General features: G+C 38.4%; 1 protein-coding gene across 1 annotated transcript in view; it reads right to left on the bottom strand.

The window, feature by feature from the left end:
* The window catches only part of RASA1 (RAS p21 protein activator 1), a 72,301-nt gene that overhangs the window by 28,713 nt on the left and 19,216 nt on the right, over positions 1-24,372 (bottom strand). The window contains exons 2-8 of the mRNA XM_044445893.1: positions 18,671-18,823; positions 16,397-16,532; positions 11,737-11,807; positions 10,265-10,382; positions 8,993-9,024; positions 8,196-8,248; positions 7,535-7,685 (exon numbers count right to left, since the gene is read on the bottom strand). Coding sequence (XP_044301828.1) covers positions 7,535-7,685; positions 8,196-8,248; positions 8,993-9,024; positions 10,265-10,382; positions 11,737-11,807; positions 16,397-16,532; positions 18,671-18,823 — 714 coding nt within the window. The remainder of the gene's footprint in view (positions 1-7,534; positions 7,686-8,195; positions 8,249-8,992; positions 9,025-10,264; positions 10,383-11,736; positions 11,808-16,396; positions 16,533-18,670; positions 18,824-24,372) is intronic.

Below are 24,372 nucleotides of genomic sequence, written 5' to 3'. Positions count from 1 at the left end.
TTTAGCAATGTAAGCCCTCAATTTCCGAAGCTGCACTGATGCCCTCCAGATTTTCAACAATAGGAAATGGGAAGTTATATGATTTTGCATTACAGACTTCCCAGCCATGGAATCTGCATATATTTCCCAGTTTTTTAAAAAGTGTGCACATTTTCCAGACAGTTTAAAAAAACCAGAGGTGGCAGAATGGGATGGTACAAATGCAGTGCCATTACCAATGAGATTACACCCCAGCTCCACATGGCCTCAGGGACCCATAGCAGCCACACAAGTAAGAGCTCTGAGGAGAAGCCACAAAAATAGTTAGCATCACCCTTTTCTGAAGTAGTAAGAGACCTAAAAAATGCTGACGAAGTGAAGGATGTGGTGGCTGTCAGTTTGATACGTAAAATGGAAAGCATTACAATGGAAAGGAGATTATGTCATCGGCTTTTTGGCATGCCTCCTTTTCCTGTTTCTTGCTCCCTTTACCAGTAAACTACCCTATATACAGTTTCACCTTGGCAATCTGTAATTTATTGTATTTCACCACTGCCTTGGGCAGCTGCAATAGACAAGGACATTGACCAGGCAAGATGACATATATTGGAAGTAAGTGCACTGGCAGAACAGCAATTTAAAAAACACATACACACACAACTGTGCTGTTTTCTGGAGTAAAAATACTAATAAAAATATGACATAATAGCATACTTCTGAAGCTGATTTTAAAAACTCAGCAGTGAATGAATGAGAGCAATGACTGGAGCAGGGATGGGGAATCAACACTGGTTCTGCTGTGAAAGATAACAGGGCTGAGGGGAAAGGAGAGTATGAATACTCCATAGTGAGTCCAATCATCTACTAAGCACACTGTGGCCTGTTCCATGAGCAGCCAACCCACCATGGTTTATTTGCAGTGTGCCTTGATGCGATGTGTGTCACTGACCAGGATGGCATGAGACAGCAGCCCATCACAGGTTACTAGCCACAGTGAGCTGGTGTGTTGTCTGATCCTGACCACTTTCTGTATGGTGGCTGTTTTGTGGGCAACTCATGGCTTATTCTAGGGGTTGTTGGACCCGTGATAGATTGTCATGTTGTTCAAACCTGGACAAGAAACCCTATTGTGGGACCAAGGAATCTGTGAGTTTGCCCAAGATACTGCCAATGAAAGTGCCAAAGCAGCTGTTTTGAAGCAACTGTCATCAGCTTGTTCTCCCTTTCTTCAGTCGCGACCCTTTTGCACTCACTGTAGCTCCCCAGCTTCTCTTTTCCTGTTTCCCTTTTTCAGGAAAAAAAGTTGCTTCAGCCCTCTGGCATAACCCTCATAAATTTATCCATGTTCTCATAGATAATGGTTTATTATTTTGGCAACTCCAAGGGTAGTTTTTCCCAATACTTCTATACTTTGTCCAAAAAAGGTAATGCATCACACTTATTTCTGTTGTAGGAGAATGGTCAGATGAAGCTATCTGCAAGATCAGCTCCACATTTGAAGAAACTCTGGCCAGAATGATCCAATGGTTCCAGTCATTTGTCAAGAAGTCCTATTGGTCTTACCAGGTAGTAGAGGCAGACAACACAGAGTCAGGTAGCTGAGTACTGAAATTTTAATTTCTCATAATGCCTCAGTGCCATTTAAAAAAAATAAAGGAGGTGCCCAGATGAAGCATCAATGGTTTTACAGCACCCAGTAAAGTTCAGCTGTTGGGCACTATCAAATTATTATTAATAATAATTAATTTATTATAATAGTAACAATAATAAAAATGGTGCACCCTGGTAGCTGCCGAACAACATTACAACGCCAGCCCTTGATACCAGGTAGCAACAAAAACCTCTGATGCCCTCTGCCAAGCAGGCTGGAAGTTTCTGTTAGTTTACTGTTTTAAAAGGCTACTAAAAGGCATTTGAACATTTATCAAAAGATTTCTTACAGTTGTCTTTTCACAATAATCTATATGGGTACACACATGCACACATGAAAAGGTTGACATTACTGGTTGTCATTCATTTTAAAAATTGAACTTATCTATACAATAAAAATATTGATTCAGGAATACTTGGGATTTTCAAGTATGTTGGCTAGGATGGGGGAAAAAACCCTACTAGTTCTTTTAAATCCTAAATGCTGATCCTATAGATTTAACAGTTTCATTTCACCTATATCTGTAACTGTAACTTTACAAGAATGTCAGTATTATACTATCACTGAAGCAGACAATTACAAATGTGATGAACAAGAACAAACACAAAACTGAAAAACTCAGGAGTGCGCTGGATTGTAAGATGAGGAGGAATATGGAAACAGGTTGTTAAAGAACTGAAAAACACTTTTAATAATAAAGTGGTGAAGACACCTTTCCATCAAATTTTCATACAAGAACTTTAAGGTAGACAAATAAAGAGCACAAGAATCATAGCCCAGTCTTCACAAATATAGAAGATAGTAGCCAAATTGGGGAGGTAGGGAGATCTCCCCCATCTTAAAGACAAAACAAAATGCCTCTTCATATAACTTTTAATATAGATCACAGCTGTACATCATTTTTACTTGATAAAATAAATTATACCGTATTGCTATGTGTTATAACACTTCATATAAAGTTGAATATAATATCTAGTTCCAGAATATATTTCCTGTGCATTTTTTGAGGTGGAGAATTTGAATTGCATGGTACAAGTGCTAAGGTGGCAGGAAAAGAACTGGAACTAAAAGGCCATTTTCTTTACTCCCCTGGCCAGACATTAACTTTATGAAATGTAGCTCAGAAATATATTGCTAGTTTTTCACAGCAAATCAGCAAGAAGTCACAAAAGGATCCTACTGGCAGAGAAACACTACTATATTAAAGTTACCAGGTAACAAAAACATAGAAACAGAGTGAGTCAGAAGGGGTCTCCTAGGTCATCTAGTCTGATCCCTGGCTCCAGCCAGCTCTGCTCATGACATGCCTACCATTTGCATGTCTAGTCTATCCTTGAACACCTAACCAATGGGGCTTCAACCACCTCCTATGGAAGCCCGTTCCATATCCTAGGGGTCCTAACCATCAGGAAGTACTTCCTGGAATCCACCTTGAATCTTGGTTCCTTGAGCTCTGCTCCATTGGAACGCGTCCTGTTCTCATCTGCAGGGGGAAAAAGGTCACAACCCTTCATATGACACCTCCTCACATACCTACATGTTGCTAACAGGTCCTCTCTGAGTCTCATCATGTCAAGGCTGAAAAAACCCAGTTCCCTCAGTCTCTCTTCATTTGGCTTACTCTGCAAACCAGCCACCATCCTTGTGGCCCTTTGCACCAATTCCAACCTTGCTATATCCCTCTTGTAATGAGGGGCCCAGAATTGAACACAATACTCAAGAGGTGATGCCATTAGGAATATCTAATTATCTCAATCATCAATGGAGGTACTGTGCATGTGTCTGGATACATTTAAGAAAACCTCTGGAAAAGAAACTTAATATAGTTTCACTGTGCATGAAATTAAACAGGAGTCCTACAAGTTGTACTGAGTCAAATGAAAACTGATCTAAAGAGTGAACAGGAATTTACCTTTGTTTGCAGAATTGCTGATTTCTATGAAGTACTATGAAAATATTATAATTGGGATCTAAAGCACCCAAGAGTTTGCCACTGTCCAGAGATCTTCAAATTTAAAACCAAACCAAAACCCAAACAGAATAGTAGATTCTCACATTTTACCACAAATTCCCTAAATTTTAAAAGTAGTTTCCTATGTAGTTTACACAAGGCTTCTCTCAGAGGCATAAAGTCTAAGCCTGGTAAGGACCAGAAACATGTTCTATGAATCAAGGCAGAGGCTTGCTGATATCAAGATGAGCCTTTGCTAGGTTGGATACCTGAGCACGAGGTAGTCTGGGTATGGAAAAATGACTTTAGAGGAAGATATGCCAACAATGATATCATTAACTCTGAGAATATCCAGCAGACAAAGATCTTGTTGAATTGCAAGACCTTGCACTGGTAGTCCATTTGCTGGTACACAAACCAGAAGCATTCCCTGTGTAGACAAGTAGGACTCTAAAAGATGAAACACTATCCCACATGGAGTGCCTCTTCTGCTGCACATGGAGTTTCCATCCAAAAGCTATGGAATACCACAAGCTTGTATTTCAAGGTTAGGGTTATTCTTCGATCTCCTCTTCATTCAAAACAATGAAGACTGAGTAGATCTGTGATACACTGCCACTGACAGAGATGAGTTTGATGAGTTTATACTGAGCAAGCTGGACTCTTAGGAAGGCAAAAAACCTGTTGACTACCAAGAGATCTGTGAAAACCCATGTTGTTAGAAAACAGAGAAGTCTCTGACAGATTGAGAGTGTCAGAACTGCTGACCACTTCCTTTGGTAGGCTGAAATGTTATGGGTCTGGAAGATTAAGAAGAGAAAGTTTCTAGCCAGACTGTTTGGAGTTCTTAAAGTTGAAAGAAATTCTGGAAACCACCTCTGGTTTTAACAGACAGATTCTTCTGTTTAGAAATGTTTTCTTGTCTTATTTATCTGAAGGAAGCATGCCTTTTTTCTCCCTAGTCTCCAGTATCTAATAATTAACATTTTCCTCCCTAAAACTCAGTGCATCCTTGAAGGTGCTATGGTTAAGTTTCTCCTAGAAAAAAAAATCATATTCCAGTGTCTCAACCAGTGCAACCTTCTGATCACTATAACAGCTGATATGGATCAAGCAAACAAAATATCATCCTGAATAACAATGACAGTGAAGTGATATATTTTCATCAATTAACAAGCTCTCTAGGAGCTTGGAAAGTGTACACCTCTGTTTGAAGTCTTCAGTTCTAGAAACAATGAAGCTCCACCAACCATTGTTATGTTCTTTCCTGGGGGCAAGTTGTAAGTCTCAGGACACTATGGCCTTAGAATGTAGAGGAGAAAGTCTGCGAGTTCAGAGGCATAGCCAGGCTACTCTCCAGCAAGCATTCATGGCATCTGTGGCTTACAAGGTAGTATTTGGAAAGCCACAGACTAAAACTGGTGCCAGGATATCATCTCTTTATCAGTGACAGCACCATCAGCAGTAGAAAATGCACCAGAAGACTTGGTTACATGTGATTGCTGACAACTACTCCTCATCACTCTTATGTGCTTAAGTGGCTTGTGTTTTGTAGACTTGGCCAGTTCACTTTCTTGATAGTGCCATGGACAATCCAAAATCAGGACAGAAGTGAAGGAATGACTGGAGTCAGAATCAGACCGTGAGGTGATGAGCCAAGATCAGTAAAATCAAAAAGAAAATGTTGAAAAATTGTATGCCATGGTGAGATGAAAACCTTAGCTTGAAATGCAACATTTGATAATACAGTAAAGACAAGGACAAGAATAGGAAAGGAAGAGGAGTTTGGAATCACCAGTACTCAGGCAGATTTTGGTCACATGATCTCTGTCTTTCATAGATGGTGGGGAGCCCACTGTTATATGCCTCTGTCACACTAAACTGGGAACAGCTTTTCGTTACCAAATCAAATTTAGATTTTAGGTTTATATTTATCAGTGTGTTTTTAACACTTGTAATTCTAGGCAATTGTACACAAAAAATCTTAAGATTGCATTGTAATACAATCACTTGTATTGTAAACATTACTTCCCTCTACTCCATCCAAACCTCCAAGGAGAGATGACATAATCTGCTAGAACTCCAAGCAGTAACTTGCCTGTCTGAATTAGTTACTTCCAGAAGACCATCTAAATCAAGCTAATCATACAGGCCACTATCATATTTTTCTGCAACAGCATGCACAGGGTTATATCCAATGTTAGTAAACTCAATGAAATGAAAGAGACTTAGTTTAAGTTTTAGTTTAATATTAGAAAGTTTAAAATATTTCAACATGCCATTTTCATTGCAAGAATCCTACAGCAACTATAATCAGTGAGAATAGATCAGAATGGTTAAATGGATGTCCTTCCCACTGTCTAAAGATCTCTACTCCCCTCCTGCAGTTTCAAGAATCAAATAAAGGTTATTAATTAAAACACAAGTAAGTTTTGTCCTACCAGAATGATAGGCACTGGTTAGTTAAAAAAAAGTGCCTGGAAGGATAGAAAGGGGGGAATAATGGAATGGAAGCAGAGAAGACTGAGTTAAACTGTATGAATGACATGGGGCTTTCCTAATCCCTCCTTCCAGTACAACTTTCTATACCCCTGCGAGTCAGGGCAAAGGGCATAGCCTGCTGTATCAGGAGGGAAGAATCACTGGAGGCTGGTGAAAGGGGAGTGTCTTGATAACCAGAAGGTTCCTTCCACTCAAATAATATATTTTTGAATAAAAGCCAACTTTGGTTTCAATGTCTGAACTATCAAAACACTACCACTGGTAGGAAAAAGTCAAGCTTGAATTTAAGGCCCTCAATGATCTCTAAAACCACCTTTGAATTCATTATTAAGTAAACACCTAAAACCAGCATAATTCAAGACAACTCTAGTTAAGATTAAAAACAAACAAAGCAAAAAAAAAAAAAAAAAACCAAAAAAACTTATCTTGCTAAGTCAAATTACACAAATCCAATCCCATGGAAATGGGTTTTCTCTTATTGGATAATGTAGCGCAACTTTGGAATCCTGCTCCATACATTCCAAGTTTTCAAATGGGAGACTTCTACTGTTATAACCCTAATACACTAGACAACTAGAGAATGGGCAAAATATAGTTTACCTTTATAAAGGCTGAAACTGCTGCTAGCTGGATTTTCAATGAGGATGTCTGGAGGCCAGACAGATTTAATGAAGAAGGTACTCAAGTAGCTTGTATGTGGGATATGCAAAGGGATCCAACTGTTTAGCCTCATACCATCTTCCACTTGAAGTCCTATGACAGTCCAATGAACTTCTCAGCTAGGAGAACTTGATACTTTCTCAGTCACACCAGCTGCAGGATCTCTAACCACTCAGAAGCCAAGCTGGAAGCGAGAGAAATTCTCGGTTGGATATAAATTCCCTGGATCAGGTTTGGCAAATTCCATCATCTGTGGCTTAGGGCAATAGCCATCTCCTTTGGAAGAGGGAACTAAACTCATCACTACTGAGAAGAGTTGGTCAAATGCATCAGTCTTTATGGTCATGTTCTTTAGAACTTGAAAATAAGATTTATTTAAAGGCAAGCACATATCAGTGTAAAACACTCGCTATCCTAAATTTCCTCAGACTAAATGTTAATTGTATATCCAGAAGGTATATATAATATCTACAAGAAAAGTTTAATATTTTGTTTTTAAAGAAACATGGGACTTTTTTGCCTCTAGTGTATTGTTCTTATGTCAAACTAAGATTTTAGAGCTTACCCCTACAAGTCTCAGAAAAAACATATATCCTTGTTCATTTTAATACATGTACATAGTTTCCATACACACTGAACTGTGCATCTCTTGAATTCATGTTTAGGAACCATATGCCATTTGGTGTTTGTATTACAAAGGAAAGTCAATATATATCAACACAACAAACGGAAATAACAGCACACGTAACAGAACACAACTTGTAAATAAGCCTTAATAGTTTGCAGCATACCTGTTATAGTACCTGCCTCCCATCATAAACTGGTTGTTTGGTGTTGGGCATATTTTAAAACGCTGTATATTTTCACTGGTTCGGAAGTAGAGAGAGTAATCTCCAGGTGTATTATCAGAAGGTCTCACCAGAAAACTTGACACCTGACCAACTAATAACAAAAAAGAAAAGAAAGGAAAGGAAAGGAAAAACACTTAACTCCTCACTTTATTTTACTTTGCCAGTGTTAATCTGATAGCTTTATTCACCTCATCTGGAATTTGTCAGGTACACTGAGAAATTCAGTCAGCTACAAAAAGCATGTCATACTCATGGCATTCTGTCTGCTAATTGATGCCAAGGATTTAGGGATCCTTTCTAAAAGAACCCACGCTAAATCTAAATGATCTAAACCAAACTAAAAAGTAGCCCTTGTATATCTTGAAGTACTTTAAGTACGAAACAAAACCTTTGCTGACAGAACATACTTTTATAGCAAACCGTCTCCACTAGTACTAAAACGCATGGACAATTTTTATCATTTTAAGTGCTATAAATAGCAACTCTTCTTTTTAAAAAAAAAATCAAATCTAGTAATACACTCAATGCAACTGCAGTAGTGCTCTCAATGCAAAAGCAGAATACAGAAAATGTATTTTATTCATTTCATTTACAGAAGTACCTGTCATCAGCAAACTGTAGGCCTCTTGTTTGGAGATCTTCCCATGAAACCATCTTAAGTAACAGGATAAATTAGAAAGTATTGTAATATACCAGCTTGCTTTAGATGATCACACACATCCCCTAAGAATGACTGAAGTATCTAGTTTACAGTTCAAAGTACACAAAGAAACAGGTCTAACACAAACAAATGCTTCCGATCCAGATCATTCTTATGATATACTTTTTCTAAAGAAACCCTTATCTGTATCAATTAATTAGTGACTCTTTTCTGTGTCATCAGAATGAAAAGGAAGTCCACATCTGTTATTTCTTCCCATATCAAAATAACTGAAATTGCTTTCAGAAACTTACTATATCACCAAGTTTATTATTCTAAAATCACAAGACACATCTCTATGACTTTTCTTTTATCCAAATGGATGCAACCCATGCATATTAAAGCATTTGTATTCTAGTAGTTCTAAATCACCTCAGTTTCTCAACTTTCTCAGTTTCTCCATTTTAAACTACTGTGACTAGTAATGAATACACCAATCCAGGTAAGACTTAAGCAGTCCCTATTGCATTAGTATATTTTCTTCAGAAGGCTTAGAAACAATTCTCTTCTTTCTACCCTAAAATACCAGTAGACTTTTGTGACACAAGTTTACAATATCTTACTTGTTATGTATGTTAGGACAGAATATCCATTATTTCCTTGAAATTTTTTACCTTAGCATATTAAGATTTGAACTTCCAGAAAAACATTTATTCAGACACAATAATGTATCATATATTTTAAAAAACACAACTTACATTTTTCCTTCATGTGGATCTTCTTCTCGTCCCTAATGAAAACATTCCACAAAAATTACAAACACAAGACAGCAATACAAGCAACCAACTATAAAGCATTCTGTGAACATACGCAATGAATTAAGCAGATCTAAAATAACTCTGGAACTTGAATAATCTGAGATTTCTGAATTAACACTGGAATCCTACATGTGCTTTACCACTATGCTTGACGGGGCGTACTGCCAGGGAAATGTACATAGCACTAGAACCTAAGACAGACTGATATTTAAATCTTCCACAGAAAATAAACCATATAACTGAGAACAAACCATGTAACTGACTTGTTCTTGACTTCCGAAACTACTCCAGTTAGAAAAATGGTATGGTCTAGCTTCAGTATGCCCAGTAACAACATACCAAGCCTTTATGCTGAAGACTCAATGTTGATTATTATGCCAATATTTCCTTGTTGTGAAACTATGAGCAAATCCTTCTCTTTGAAAATGTTAAATATACTGTAACACCCATACATAAGCTCTGATCCAAACTAGCCCTCCATGGCAGCCTCCAATCTTACCAGAAATTTAAAAAAACAACTCAACTCCAGAAGTATTGTTTATATAGACCTACTTTTTAATAGTACCCAAATGACCCTAATAAGTACCTTACCAACATATTTTTTAACTTTAATAAACCCTGCTGAAGGGTTTTAGAGCCACCAATGGGACACACAAAACATGCCAATTTTTCAAAATGTTTGCCATTCATGACTGCAAGGTCATACATTTACTTTATAAAATTATGAAAAGTCTACTCTGTAATAATGGTAGAGTTTTGGTTACACTGACTCAATACAAAGGTCAGATCATACACAATAGCAAGTCATAATGTGGAAGTATGGAAATGAGTGCTGTACCCATACACTTTCTCCCCTTGTGTGGTCTGCTTAGTAATTTCCTGGAACATCAAACTACAGTTTGTTGTTAACATGAGAACCACAAAATTACTTGCCTTGTAACCAGAATTAATTACTAGCTTGTAAGACAAATTTACTCATCTGGACACATAGCTGGAGCTAATTTATCAAGCAGAATGTGCAAACGGAGCATGTGTGAATGAACAATTTTGCATTAACTTCTGAACTAATCCATGGCTTGAACCGTAGAAAAAAATGTACCTGCATTTGAAGACTAATGAAAATTGGAAAATCAGTTATATTCTGAAATGTTGAAACTTACATTTTTTATGATTCTTCTGTTTAAAGTTCTTTGAGTTTATAATGTAACTTACCACTTCTTCTACTAGGTCTTCTACTATAAGGCCTTGTTCATCTGTACGCAGATTTGTAACCCACATCCATCCATCTTCTAATTCATTATGGACAATAAACATGTCTCCTTTAAGGAAGCTGTAGGCAATTTTAAAATTATGAAACAGATTCCAATTAAACCAAAGTTCTGGCAAGTTATGTTACACTCACATAGTTATTACCCAGGGAATCAAATGCATTAAAAAAAAACTCTAAGAGTCATCTGCCCTGCAAGAAGTCCTAATGATTTGATATAGTTTGTTATTAATTAATGCTTTATTTTAAAATATTTTAACATTACATGCAAGCTACCTTGGAAGGCCTTATATACAGAAAGAAGACATAAATCCCCATAATAAATGGTTGATAAACTGTAGAACCATATAGTCTTAAACAGGGAATCAAATGCAACCAGTTCAGAAAATTTTTCTTCATTGAGCTTGAATTAAATCTGAACAAAGGTTGGATTCCTACTTAGGCGTGCATAAGCTTTTGGGTCCCAATGGCTGCATCTAATGCTGGCTCAAAGGTCAGGAACCACAAGAACACTCAGTCTTCCTGAGGCTCTGTGGAAGGAGGGCATATAAATATTCTAAATAAATAAATAAGAACACGCAGAACACTCACACTTCCTAGTGGTCCTGATACATGCTGTTCTTTCCTTGTTGCTAAACCAATCTCCCCACTCCTCTTGCTGGTGAACCCAGTGCAGTTTGTTCTTTCCTCACTAGTTGTTAGTGGCAGGAAATGAGCAAAGTGTAGCAGGATCACTAGGGAGTGGGGGTTCCATTAGTCAAAAACTGAACTTCTCCATGCCAGGGAAGATCAGTTATACTATTGGAGGGGAGTATGTGGCCTGCATGTTGTGTTCCCCTGCTTTAAATGCTACCTGTTCAACAACTCAGGAGAAACTATTGAAAGTTCTTTCCTCCTACTGAGGCAAAGCTATATTTCCTAGAAACAATTGGAGAAAGTGAATGAGGGGAATGAGAAGGTTTTCTGTGATGGAGAGATCTTCTGTCTACTTATTTACCCAAACAACTGATTGTCCTAGATGAAGTCAAAGCAAATAAAATGCTAACGAACTAAAGTAGGCTATTTGGCACTTCTATAAGATACGTATTTCAAATGGCAAATTGAGTGCAACTGTTCCTGTCAGTCATTTCTACCTAGTTCAAATAATCACATCCTGATTCAGTGCATAAAAAATGAAGAGTCTCTTGTTATTTCATATTTTTAGAAATGTGCTAGATCCCAGAACTTATTTTATACTTGAAATACGCTATTAAAACCATTAAACTAAACCAGTTCTCAGCCATTTTAAATCAGAAAATACAGCTCACCATTCCATCACTCTAGTGTAAGTTTAACAAATGAGTCATCAAACACAAACATAAGTCACTGCTGCACCCATATCATCACATGCATTATGTACAGTTCTTACAAACTATACCTTATTTCATCTGTTTCTGGCACTTTAGTGTATGGTAGAATGGCTCGGACTCTCCTGCGGTCCTCAACTGGCTATAAGAAACAAAGATGTTCTGCTATAATGCAGGACTTCAAATCTTGACTGCAGCGTGAGCAATATGGGTTCAAGACACAATATCCAATACACTAAACTAGATCCTGAACATATACTAACAGATTTATACTCAAGAGCTCCACAGACTTTTGGTTCCTTTATTAATGTAGTATTTCCAGTTACAGTTTAAATGGCATGTAAAACTGCAATGTTTTGTCAAAGTCAACAGAAAGACTAAATGCTCACTCAGTGTTCAGACATATAACAAACAGTAGAAGTAAAAAGTACTCTTTAATTTAAATTAACGACAAAAGAAAAGAGGAATTTATTTTGAGCTTTAGTTATACTAAGCAGCTTTCTGAATTAGTTCTGTAATTCAAGCCCATTAAATATTTGCATTATTTGTATTAAACACTTAGATGAATTGGTTTCATGTGGTAGCCAACATAATCACTAGTCTGGTAGCAAAATTATTTCACCATATGAAAATAAGCAGAGCTTACTGCATTTCGCTACTTCAACATAAGTGGATTTTAACTTTCCTTTTTGAAAGATTCAAACCGGAGTGCCACAAAGTGATAGGAAATTTAAAGACCATTAGAAGGGTTAATCAGGTTGATCATGACTCCTATTTTATTATTTTTAACTCATTAATATGCTGAAAACTTCCTGGACACATCAGAAGTAGCACAGCAAACGCCAGTATCAAATGGCTTCTCCCTATGTTTGTACCAGTATCAGGCACAATGGGCCTTTCCACTCAAGTTCCACAATTTCTCAATGAAGTGGGGGAAAGGCATGATAGATGAAGGCGCTGAGCTATAATCCTGTTCAAAACTTAGTTCTCTGCAATGCCTGTCTTCTCATACAGGGAAAGACAGGAAGGGATGGAAGGTGATCCCCAACACTGCTAGGATCCAGCAGGATAAAGCTTTTTCCTCCACTTCCTAACTTCATTCATGCAGGAAGAAAAGCAAGTTAATTTGTTTTTGAACCTAGTAATTGATCTTAGATTTTTCACCATGCAGTATGAATCACAGCACCAAATTATTTCTCCAGAGCAAAACATAGAGGATTTTTTAAAAAAGCAGTCACTTCCATTACTGAATAATCCTATGATGGTACTTAACCGCAGTGTCCTGTTAGCTGCTATGAAAACCCACTGTGAATTCCTTGACATGTAAAGCCTTTAGAAATTTTGAAGCCATGTGAAAGGCAAAAACAAGGTTTTCCTGGCATGATCAGAAAAAATAGAAACATGAGGAAAATTGAAAAATGCACATTAATTAATTTGTAGCAGCTTTACAGCTGTTCAAATGCAGCTGTGATTTGTACAGCTGCACAGTTACTTTGCTGCAAACAAAATGCATTATTTAAAGGTTGGTTTGTTCATAAATTAACATTAAAAGGAACATATTTAAACTAATCTCAATAAATGTGCAACTGTCTGAGAAAACTACAGTCAATCCTCAAATGTTGTGGATTTAATCTTGAAGATTTGATTTGCTAGTTTACTATCAATAATTAATTTTTTTTTAAAGTTTTGCAGCCTACTGAAGAAATTGCCGATGACAAATGTAGACTAGGAAATACACACACACACACACACACACACACACACACACTCACTTCTCTGAAACATACTTGGTTGTTTGTTCCATATGTTATTACTGTATATATCAGCATATAAGATAACCCTTGAAACCAAAATCAGCAAAACAAAAACTGGGGGTCATCTTATACACTGATATATGATATATCAAGAAAAAAAGGCAAATTCATGAAGCTGATGCTGCAGCTGCATCTGTGGAGTTGAAGACACACAGGGGTGGGGGGGGCAAGAGAAGTGAACCAATACACACATGGCCAACAGTATTAAGAGTCAAGTTTGTAGGGTGGCACTCAAGATATTTTCAGTTTTCCCACTTTTGAGCAGGTTTTTAACCCTTAATTCCCACAAATGTAGAAAAATGACTGCACTTTTAAATTTAATACACCAAACATAACTTTATGAGCAAACCAAGGTATGTAATACATTTTAGTTTCCTATTTCATGTCTGACAAGAAGAAACATCAGCAAGCATTCCCTCAAATAACTGAATCATCCTAAAAATCAAAAGAAGTTCTGCAAGCCCCTACACTTGTTCATGAGGAATTGATTCAGATAGACAAATCTGGTCTAAAAGAAAAGCTTCAGAGAAGTTATTTAATAATAGAAAAAGTTTGCATATTAGGAATGGTAACCAAGCACATTTAAGAATCTTTTAGCAATCTCACCCTGTCATTTGAAGAAAGACAGTTTACTTTCTGTACAGTTTCTTGCAAAAGTATTCATCCTCCTTTGATTTTTCCCCATGGAGTTGTTCTAAAAACTCAAAATTAAATTAATTTAATCGGCACTGTTATCACTTGATGTATATTAGGTACTCAACTCTGCAAAGTTTCTGAAGTCTTGATTGTGGTACAAAAGTTAAGGAAACAAAAACAAACTGGTACTTGTTGGTTGCATAAGTATGTATCCCCTTTGCTACGATAATGTCCAAATAAGCTACTGTGCAATTTACTGCCTCTAAAATTCAAATAATGCAAGTAGCTGAACGAAGTCCAGCTCTGCGCAATTCCAGTGCTACATGATCTCAGATTAAATACACCTGTTTCTGGAAGGCTTCAGAGTTTATTGGATGGCACATTTAACCAAACAGCATCGTGAAGACCGAGGAGTTATCCAAACAACTCCAGGATAAAGCTGATGCAAACAAGGCTTTGCATAATCTGATGCAAACAGATTATGCTGTTAAAACAAAAAAGACAAACTACGACCATTACCCAGAGGACCATTAAATCCATTATTATAAAATGGAAAGAATCTGGCTCAACATGATTTTGCTTACAGAAGGCTGTCCACCAAAACTAAGTGGCCAACAAGCAACCAAGAGGCCAGTGGGAACTCTGAAGGAGTGTACAAAACTATAGCGAAATGAGAGAAACCATCCATGGGACAACTATCACTCAGATGCTCCACAAAGCTTTACAAACCCATATCAAAATCTCTTTACAGTGTGCAGTTTACAAAAAAAAAAGCATGTGGGAAACTGGACAAAATTGAGGGAAAAAGTTTTTTGGTCTGGTGAGAACAAAATTGAAATGTTGGCCCTTGCTCCAACACACTATGTGAAGCAAATCCAACAATGCTCATTAAATGAGAACACCATCCCTAAGCATGCTGGTGGCAGCATCACGTTGTGGGAATTTGGGACTGGGGTAAGAAGTTCATCTTCTGGAAGAACAATGATCCAAAATACAAAGTAACACTGGAGTGGCCCCCAAAAGAAGAATCTCAATGTCTTACAGTGGCCCAGACAAAGCCCACACCTTAATCCAGATGAAAATCTGTGGCAGGACTTGAAACTTGCTTTTCACCAATGGTTCCCATACAACTTGATAGAGATGGAACAGTTTTGCCAGGAAAAACGGGCAAAAACTGCAGAATCCAGGTACACAAAGTTGATAAATATTTCCCTAAACAAACCTGCAGTTGTAATTTTTGCCACAGATGTTTCTACTAAATATTGACATGGAGGTGAATACTCTATTTCCACTTTTGTTCTATTAACTTTTGGGCCACAATAAAAAATATTTTGCAACTTCACAGAGCTGAGTATCTTGTAGACATCAAGTGGTAACAATGCCAATGAAATCCATTTCAATTCCAGGCTGTAATACAACAAAATATGGAAAAATGAAGCAGTGGGAGGGGGACTGAATACTTCTACAAGACTCTGAAAGTAATTCCTCTTAATAAACACCTCTATTTGGTCACAACAGTTAAAGCAGTTTTAGATTTAAACATTTACCAAAAGTAAGGTCTAACTACGAAGTGTATAAAAAACGTAGCAGTAAGTTAGAAAAACTTTTTTTAAAAAATAGGTGGGATTACCGAGATGTTGTTCTGTTGCATGTGATGGCAGTAGCAACATAACGTACAAAGTCTGTCTCAAACATGGCTTTCAAAATTACTTTCATTGACTATAACCAGCAAATAACCAGAAACAGAAGACTGTATACAACAAAACTCTAAAACTGTCAAGAATAGAGATTTTGTTAACCCATTATATAATATGGTGGCTCTAGTTACATGCTATGAAATCAAACATTGCTTCAGCCATCCGTAAATGTCTAGATCCATTTTTATAAGTAATGGGATAACTATATCAAGAATCTTACAAAGGATTACAAATCCATCTTTTCCCCATGCTTCCAAAGTTCTAGAACTGTTATGTGTCTAGTCTGATGTTAAAGTCTTTCTACCTACTTTTTAGAATCCATTTTGGGAAGGAGAAAATGCAAGATGGCGATGTGCCTTGTGTTAAGTATTTCTCACACAAGTCTAATATAAAATACTTTATAATCCAAAGCTGTATTTGTGGTTTTGTGAAAAATTGGTACTTAGGGAGAAAAAGTCTAACCCCACCACATACTTTTTCCCTGGGTTGTTTCCTGGGCCTTCATCTCTTACACATTCTTAGTTCAAAGTAGGTATATTTGTAATCATTTTAGAAAGACCAACATTCCTCTAAAAGTTACATACCTCTGGAGGTGCTACGGGAGACATCAATTTTTCCCCCTTAAGCAAACAAGATACATGGCTGTAATAACCTATTAAGTCAGAAAGTGAAGAAAAGCGTCGTCCACCGATATAATAATCACCACACATTGCAATGATTCTGGGAGAGAAACAATAGTCAATGTTAGCAGAACATTTAGCAAGTTTGCACATTTTTTAAAAAAATATGCATTTCTATACTATTCAGGTTTTGCAGAACATTAAAGTGGCCATCCCCATCCTGGTACCTTTTTGATGTTTTGGACAATTCCCATCATACCTGACCACTGGCCATTCCTGGCTGGGGCTAACAGCAATAGCATTCCATAACATCAGAGACAAGAGTAGAAATCTGCTTGAGAGGGCTCAGTTCATGTACAATGACAAACTGGGTGTTTTAAACAAACAAACAAGGGTTGTTGTGAATAAGCCAGTGTGCTAGTCACCATAGCTTGAATTTTCTTGCTTAGTTCCTCCTGTCAGCAGGAGCACCTAAACATCTATGAGTGCTTTATTCCTGAGTTTTTATCATGATATTCAAACTCAGAATTCTGCCTTATCACAGGAAGGCCATTTCATTTAGTAGTTCCCACTGACAGAAGTTGAAATGAAGCAGAAGTGCTTGAACTATGGTAACTAGTATATTAGCTTGTTCATGATAGATCAGAGTTTTTAAAAGCCTGTTTCTGCATAGGAAACCAGACCTAAGCATGCATACTTTCAAAAAGGTAAGAATGAGGTGTACAAGGCATGCTTACACGTGTGCGTGTGTGTACATACAAAGCTGTATTAAAGGATGCTAACAGTGTGAAATAGCAGAGAGTAAAGACACCACCAAACTCCACACCAACATTTTCAACACTTTTAAAAACCTCCTTCCTTGTAAGGAATTCCTTTACTTCTACCTACAAATATACAAGATAAATGTCTGGCAGAGAAAGCTCAAAAAGGCAGAGAGATTTCCTTCATCAGATTCTGACAACTATTTGAGGGAGTTGCATGACTCCTAATTTGCAAAGATTTAACAAAGTTAAGCCAAAGAAGCTGATTCAGCCATTACACATAGCACAGTTTGCTTTTTGACTATTTATTTGAGGGGCTCATCAACTGTTATTAGCAAACAGCTGAGACCGTGGTGTTCAAACTGTGTTGCTTAGAAACTTTGCTCATGTCTACTGATCTCTCCCTGCAAATGCAGGCAGTGGTCAATGGGTCAGCCATGCAGATACCCTATGCTGGCCACCTACTGTGATTAAGAATTGTCCCCAGGCAATGAAATGAGTCCTTATGCTCTCTTCTACCCTTAAAGAATTACTTGAAGACTAGGAAGATCCTTATCAAACCTCCTCCCCAATGCACCCCACTTCCTAAACCATGGGAAACAACTCTGAGCCCCACTTGCATAACAGAGGCACACAGTCATGCATTCAAGAGAGAGATGAATAGCAGCTGTAGCATATATACTCTATGTCTAGTCAGCTAGAAGTCTCCCAGAGACAGAATCAGCCTTGACCTACTCTCCCCATAATTGCAAATTAGGAACAGAAAGCTCAATTTCTCTAATCTGGAACTACAGAGAGTGGCCACCACTGCCACTTATTTGCTAGCAGCCACACAAATACAGTTCGCTATAACTTTTACCACTCAGCAGACAGAAGACAAGGTTAGCTACACAACTAAGTAGGGCTGGCAGTCTAGAGGAAAGATCTCTGGCAACTACAACATTCACCAAAGCAAATAAGGGACAGGAAGCAGGTAAAACCCTATCAAGTGAAACAGAGGATGAGCAGCAAATTCCCACAATCTTTTTTCAATTGCAGGTGTATTTTCAAGGACATACTCCCAGATCTTTCAGGGAGACTGTGAGGTCCATGGACCAGAGCCATGCATGAAATGAATATGAACTATCAAACATGGTAAATAATTCTCTATCACATGTATAGCTTCCTTGGCAGTCCATATGGAAACTGCTTTTTGAAAGAAGATAATGTGAAATCTTCCAAATAAAATGCATCATATCACTATCCCTTCAATACACATTCCTGGCCTCCCACTATTAGAGCCACTAAACTCACTGCTTCCCACTATCCATGTTAATTCTGCTGCTAATTTTGTCCTTTGAAAACCTGAATCAGGAAAAACAAGAGTCCTCAGATGACACACACAGCTTGTTAAGCTTCAAAACATGCAAAGTATATCTGTAGAAACAGCCAGCTTAAAACAAAAAACAAAAAAAACACAATCATTTAAAATACTCACCGAAAATGATTGACAACATTGGTTTTACTAAGGAATGAAAGCACAAATGATCCAGGCCTTCGATCACTCTCTCGAATAAGGTAACTTCCAGATTTCCCTGCCTGTCGAAGGCGTTCTTCTGCAATAGTTCTATCAAGCTTTCCATGATACCATCTAGAAAGCAAAGCATAAAGACATTAACTTTTACTCATTTTATAAAGTGAACATAAAGCAATTAAAATCTATTATAAACTTAAGATACCACAGTATAGTCACAAGCATTTATAGGGACTAGGGAGAGATCTGTGAAGGACAGACAGATCCTGCAGAAGGCTGGCAATGGCTGCCATTCTTATTACTACTGCATTGCATTTCACTGATAATGCAATAAGCCAGACTTCCAACAAGTTGTGTTCTTTTGGGCAGCTTTGACCTGGACTGGCAGCACCCTAGTGACATGTCCAGACTGCTGCACAGAGGATACAATTTCTAAAAAATTTAGTAGCTTTTCAGTATACCAAAACAGATCATTGCCTTATTTTAACTTTACTGTTTCTGCATTTGTTAGACACACCCTGTGGACCAAGCATTGGATAGTCAATTTCGGTCTACAGAGAGTATCTAAGACAGCCAAAGTCTGGTCAAACTCTAAAGGTAGTGCTGCAGGCATCATCAGAATTAACCACAAACAGCCAACATTACATTCACCACAGTTCCAGAGAAAAGCCAAACACATACCATGAAAGATGATTTCATTTAAAGCTGACTACTAAGAATTAGAATTCTCCTTAAACAGCAAAAATGATCATCAATGAGCAACACAAGGAAAGTATACAAGTGATGAAGTACACATATTAACAGCTTGCTCATCAAATATAGGCCCGTAAGATGGCAGTATGCTCATTCTAGGAGATTAATTGACCTCCATTGCTGAACTATATCCATGCTGGGATAGGTGATAAGGTTTAAAATCACTAAAACTTCAACCAATATTTTAAAATCTGTACAAAGGAGTCTTCTAATCCTACTACACATATAGGAATTGATCTGGTTTCGTAACCTCAACAGTGACATACCACTGAAACCTTCCCAATGGCCGATTGACAAAGGAATCATGTGCATCAGTCAGTGGGGTAAGCAAACCACCTTTAGAGACATGCAGAATACATATTTAACACAACCCTTTACATCACAGGTGGGCAACAAGTGACCTATAGACTACATGGCTGATAGTGCACCCTTCACAATCATTGGAACTTCTAAAAATAAAAAAAGCTGTACAGTCCTCAAATAGTTAATTTAACTTAAAACAGCTAAATTGGAACTCCCTTCTTAGAAAAAGCTAGGTTGACTCCCTCTCAGCTATCCCTTTGATAGCAGAAAAAGACCCCTTCATTCAATCAAGCCTTTGGTCTGTCAGCTGGATGTTGTTTTTTATTCTGTAACTTATGCTTATATTGCATTTTAAAGGATTTTATTGTTCTAATTTATTTCAAAGCCACCCTGACTGCCATTTTTTGGTAGAAAGACAGGATATAAATCAAATAAATAAATAACATTATGGACACCCCATAGCACTGCAGATCTCACTGCTTTTTCCTTTTTTTAAAATGTACTTTAAGTCACTCAGCAGACTGCAGTCCACAGGATGCAGAAGGAGCGGGGAAGACACAAAAGTGCTTCTTAGATCTTCCAAAGTTGCCTTCTTTACACATACTGCAGAAACATTCCACAATGAATGGGTTCTATGTAGGAACAGGTAACAGGGCCCAACCACTGCCCCTAATATGAGAATCAATCACCTGGCTTGACCCTTTGACCCATCCATGTTGAGAAAAGATGAGCCAGCTGCATTCATTCAGATTTCTCCATGAAAATAGAGCTCTGTGTGATCCAAGATCAGGCTTCCATGTACAGCTAGTTCCCATTTTAGACCTTCACTTTACCTTCACTCACTGGGGTTAAAGCCAGCAGGACTATTCATCTATACTTTAACAATCTGGAGCCCCTAGATGTACAAATAACATCTGAAGGGACTAAAGCTTAGGCAAATATGCATATTTGCTAACAAACACATTCCTATAATTAATAGCAAAACATTTCAAATATTTTCTAGTTGGACAGATCATCATGTGCTTTGCTCTTCACTACTGCATGGCTTTAATTTCCACTGCAATGTATAAGGAACAAAGACCACAAAATAATGTTCAGAGATGCCAGCAAAAGTAACTGATAGTTCCCCCCAAGCTGAATTTCATTTTGAGCAGGCAGTTTCATCAAGAAATGACCTACACACAAAAGAACACCAGAAATGACTTTCTCCATTAGCCCTGGGACAAGCTATTTGTTTCAGCTAAATCTTCCCTAGGAGTCTGACAGAAATTTGGAGAATGTCATCAGAACAGAACGGCAACCCCTCCATGATTGAAACAGTAGTGCACGGGAAGATTATCTTCAATGCCTAAAATTACTCAAGATGATTTCCATGGACGTTAGTTCACAGAATTTGACAGAAAAGGACACAAAACCATGTTTCACCTCCAAAGAAATAGGTAAAGATAATGTAATTATTGATGATGGGTGCATTCCAAAGTTACCCTAACTCCCTCCCCATAAGCTACAATGGGTTTGTTGTTGCCCAGACAATCCACAGTCCACCTGACAATTGGCTCACCACGGGTTCCTCTCCCTCTACCTTCCTTCTTGGTTCTCCTGCAGCTATCTCAGGGACTCTAGCAGAACAGACCTGTCTGCCCCCTCATGCTGCAGTTTTGCTCACTGCAGGATTTTCTTCCTTTAATTTTGCCCACCCCCTCTGGCAGATCATGATCTCTGGTTCAACAGCCAGTTTTAACAAACTTCATTTTCACAGCCAGTAACAGCATCTTTTAAGTGCATAAGCATTATGTTCTTTTCAAAAAATGTTCATTTCCTCCTCAAAATTCCATTTTAAAAGGTAACCTGCATTTTGATGGCTGGCTCTCAAAACTCCTCTCCCCTGAAAATGTGTTAGAATACACTGTTGCATTTTCCTAAATGAATTGTATCCTAAGGAAGAGTCACAGCAAAAACAGAAAAAATAAGGAACCTGCTATGAAGTGAAAATCTTGCCACCCCACTTCCATGAGCAAAGATCGCTTGTGGTGTTGATTCCTTTGACAGTTATCATTTTGACATCTGTGGGGAAAAAAGAAAAGAAGGGGGCCTCTCTGGTTTGGTATTTGCTTCACTATGACAGTAACTCCCAATGAGGACATTGTCCCACTGAGGTTTCCCATTTTCACAGCTGTAGAACTGTGCACCTCTGCAGCTGTGCTAGCACCACTCAAAGAATAATTTTGAAGTATGACAATACCCGAGTACTTAGTTGGCACAAATAACCTTTCCGTTTTCACTGAAAGTTTGCCAAACACTGACAGCCCCTCCATTTGGATATTTGGAAATTTGTAGAAAGTATTACTGGTTGTCAAAACAAAGATTTTGCTCTCTGGAGTGGGGGAAGGTTAAAGTGAAGAAAAGCTGGGGTGAGTTAAAAGGAATCATGGTTATAGATGGGAGGAATCTATCAAGTAACAGTCACCCTAAAGCATGGGTCCTCAAACTATGGCCCATGGGATGGATCTGGCCTACGATGCCCATTTATATGGCCTGCGCCACCCCCTGCCCCCTCACTGGAGATGGTTTTGGACTCGTTGGGAGATCTCCAAGCAAGCAAGCCACCGCTACCCACCTGCCCTGCACTCGTGCGCTCGCCACTGCCTTGCAGCGCAGGCGGGAGGTGATTTGCTTGCTCGGAGATGGTTTTGGACTCACTGGGGGATCTCCAAGTAAGCGAGCCGCCACCGCGCGCACCTGATGCCTCACTGGCCTGCGCCCAGCCCGCACCTGTCGCCGCCGCCTTTCAACTGGCCCCCTATTGAAAAAGTTTGAGGACCCCTGCCCTAAAGTATAGACAGTGGCCCAGGTGAGCTTGGGAAAAGCAGCGAAGAGTTTTTGCCTTTCCACAATGGGAATGGTCACCTGGGTTTGCACCACACAACAACCCCCCATGGCTTGTACCTCATCCAGTAAGTTTCCATGAACTTGAGACATGACTTGATGAAGGCAATGGAAAGAAAGGAAGTCAGAGTATGTTCTGATCAACCAAAGCTTGCTTCAACATTGCCAAATCCTGGTACAATTCTGCTCAGTTAAAAAAGTTTGAAGGGTGACCTGAATTTAGTTGCCTCATTGGTTATCAGTGCTATGAATGGTGTCAGGCACTATTCTCATTTTATTGTACTAGAAATCTGAAAGTACTCCTACTCAAGTGACAGATGCAGAAATTAGTCTGAGGGTACTGCCAGCACTGGTTATTCTAGCTTAAGAAGTCCCTTCTAGAAATAAATTCCACATTAGAGAAATGTTCCTGCAAGCAGATCACCTTTGCTTGATAAGGCCGCTGTTTTGTTGAAGAGGCTACAAATGATGTAGGAAGACATTTATGACAATTTCTTTAAAGATAAGGAATGTCACCTCTCTGAAGTCACTGTTCTTTGCCACTATCTCCTCTCTCAGTGTTCATTTCAAAGGGAACAATACAAACCTAGAACCTTTTAGGGAATCATTAAACATTCATCTGTATTTTAATAAGGAAAAATAACTGAAGCTGGTATATTTCTCTAAACTCGTAAGAAATAAAAAGTCTGGTGACCTGGTCACAGATTCACTACCTATATTCATATATTTCATTAAGCTTACATCTTAATATGCAATACAATCTTGAATAATTTTGGTTAACAAGAGATGGAAAAGCAGAATAAACCATAGAAGTAGATCACACTTTGCAAACATGGCAGTAAACTGTTCTACTGAATATCCTGAAGAAACTACTGCAGATAGTGCACCTCTAGAAAAAAGGACATACTAACATGACAGCCTTTGAAACAGCTCTGCATTTTTCTTAGGGTGGAGGAAAACAAGTGGCAGCTTGATTCCTGGGTTATACAACAGTACTACAAATATAATTTATTTATTAGATTTTTATCCTGCCCAACAGCAGGAGCTATAAGAATTGTCTTACAACAGTTTTTCCTAGAACCAAAACCCTTCTCCCCAGGCACTATTTTGGAAGATTGCTTTGGGTAACATATAGTCTGCTGAAGAGGTCTGGAGATTACTATTGTTATTAAATAGCACATCACACCCTTTTTCCTCTCTCAAGGAACCCACGGTGGATTACCTATTTTTCCTACCACTTTTAACCTCACAATAACCCTGTGGAGTAGTTAGTTGAGGCTGAGAATCTATGACTGGCCTAAAGTCACTCAGTGTACAGCGGTACCTTGGCTCACGAACTTAATCCGTTCCAGGACTCTGGTCGTGATTCAAATTGGTCGTGAGTCAACTCAAATTTCCCCATAAAGGTCAATGTAAATAAATTTAATCCGTTCTGCAACTATTTTTTTTACTCATAAAAATGTGAAGCAAAGTGACAAAGAACAACAAAGTTCATGGCCATCTCCCCCCCCCCGCGATTGTGCGGGGGGGGGAGACAGGTGTGATTACAGGCGCGCTGGGGGGAGGTGGGCACGGGCACACGGGGAGGGGGCCCGAACGTGCGGGGGGTTGACACGCTCGCAATTCTCACCCGATGCAGAGTCGGTGACCTGTGGTAAATTTTTTATGAAATTTCTGTTCGCGACCTGATTTGGTCGAGAACTGAGGCATTCGTGAGCCGAGGT

This window comes from Varanus komodoensis, unplaced genomic scaffold (assembly GCF_004798865.1).
Source record: "Varanus komodoensis strain SLA01 unplaced genomic scaffold, ASM479886v1 scaffold5, whole genome shotgun sequence".
Lineage (NCBI taxonomy): Eukaryota > Metazoa > Chordata > Lepidosauria > Squamata > Varanidae > Varanus > Varanus komodoensis.
Note: the sequence above shows the minus strand (reverse complement) of the source record. Positions and strands in the feature narration are given on the sequence as shown.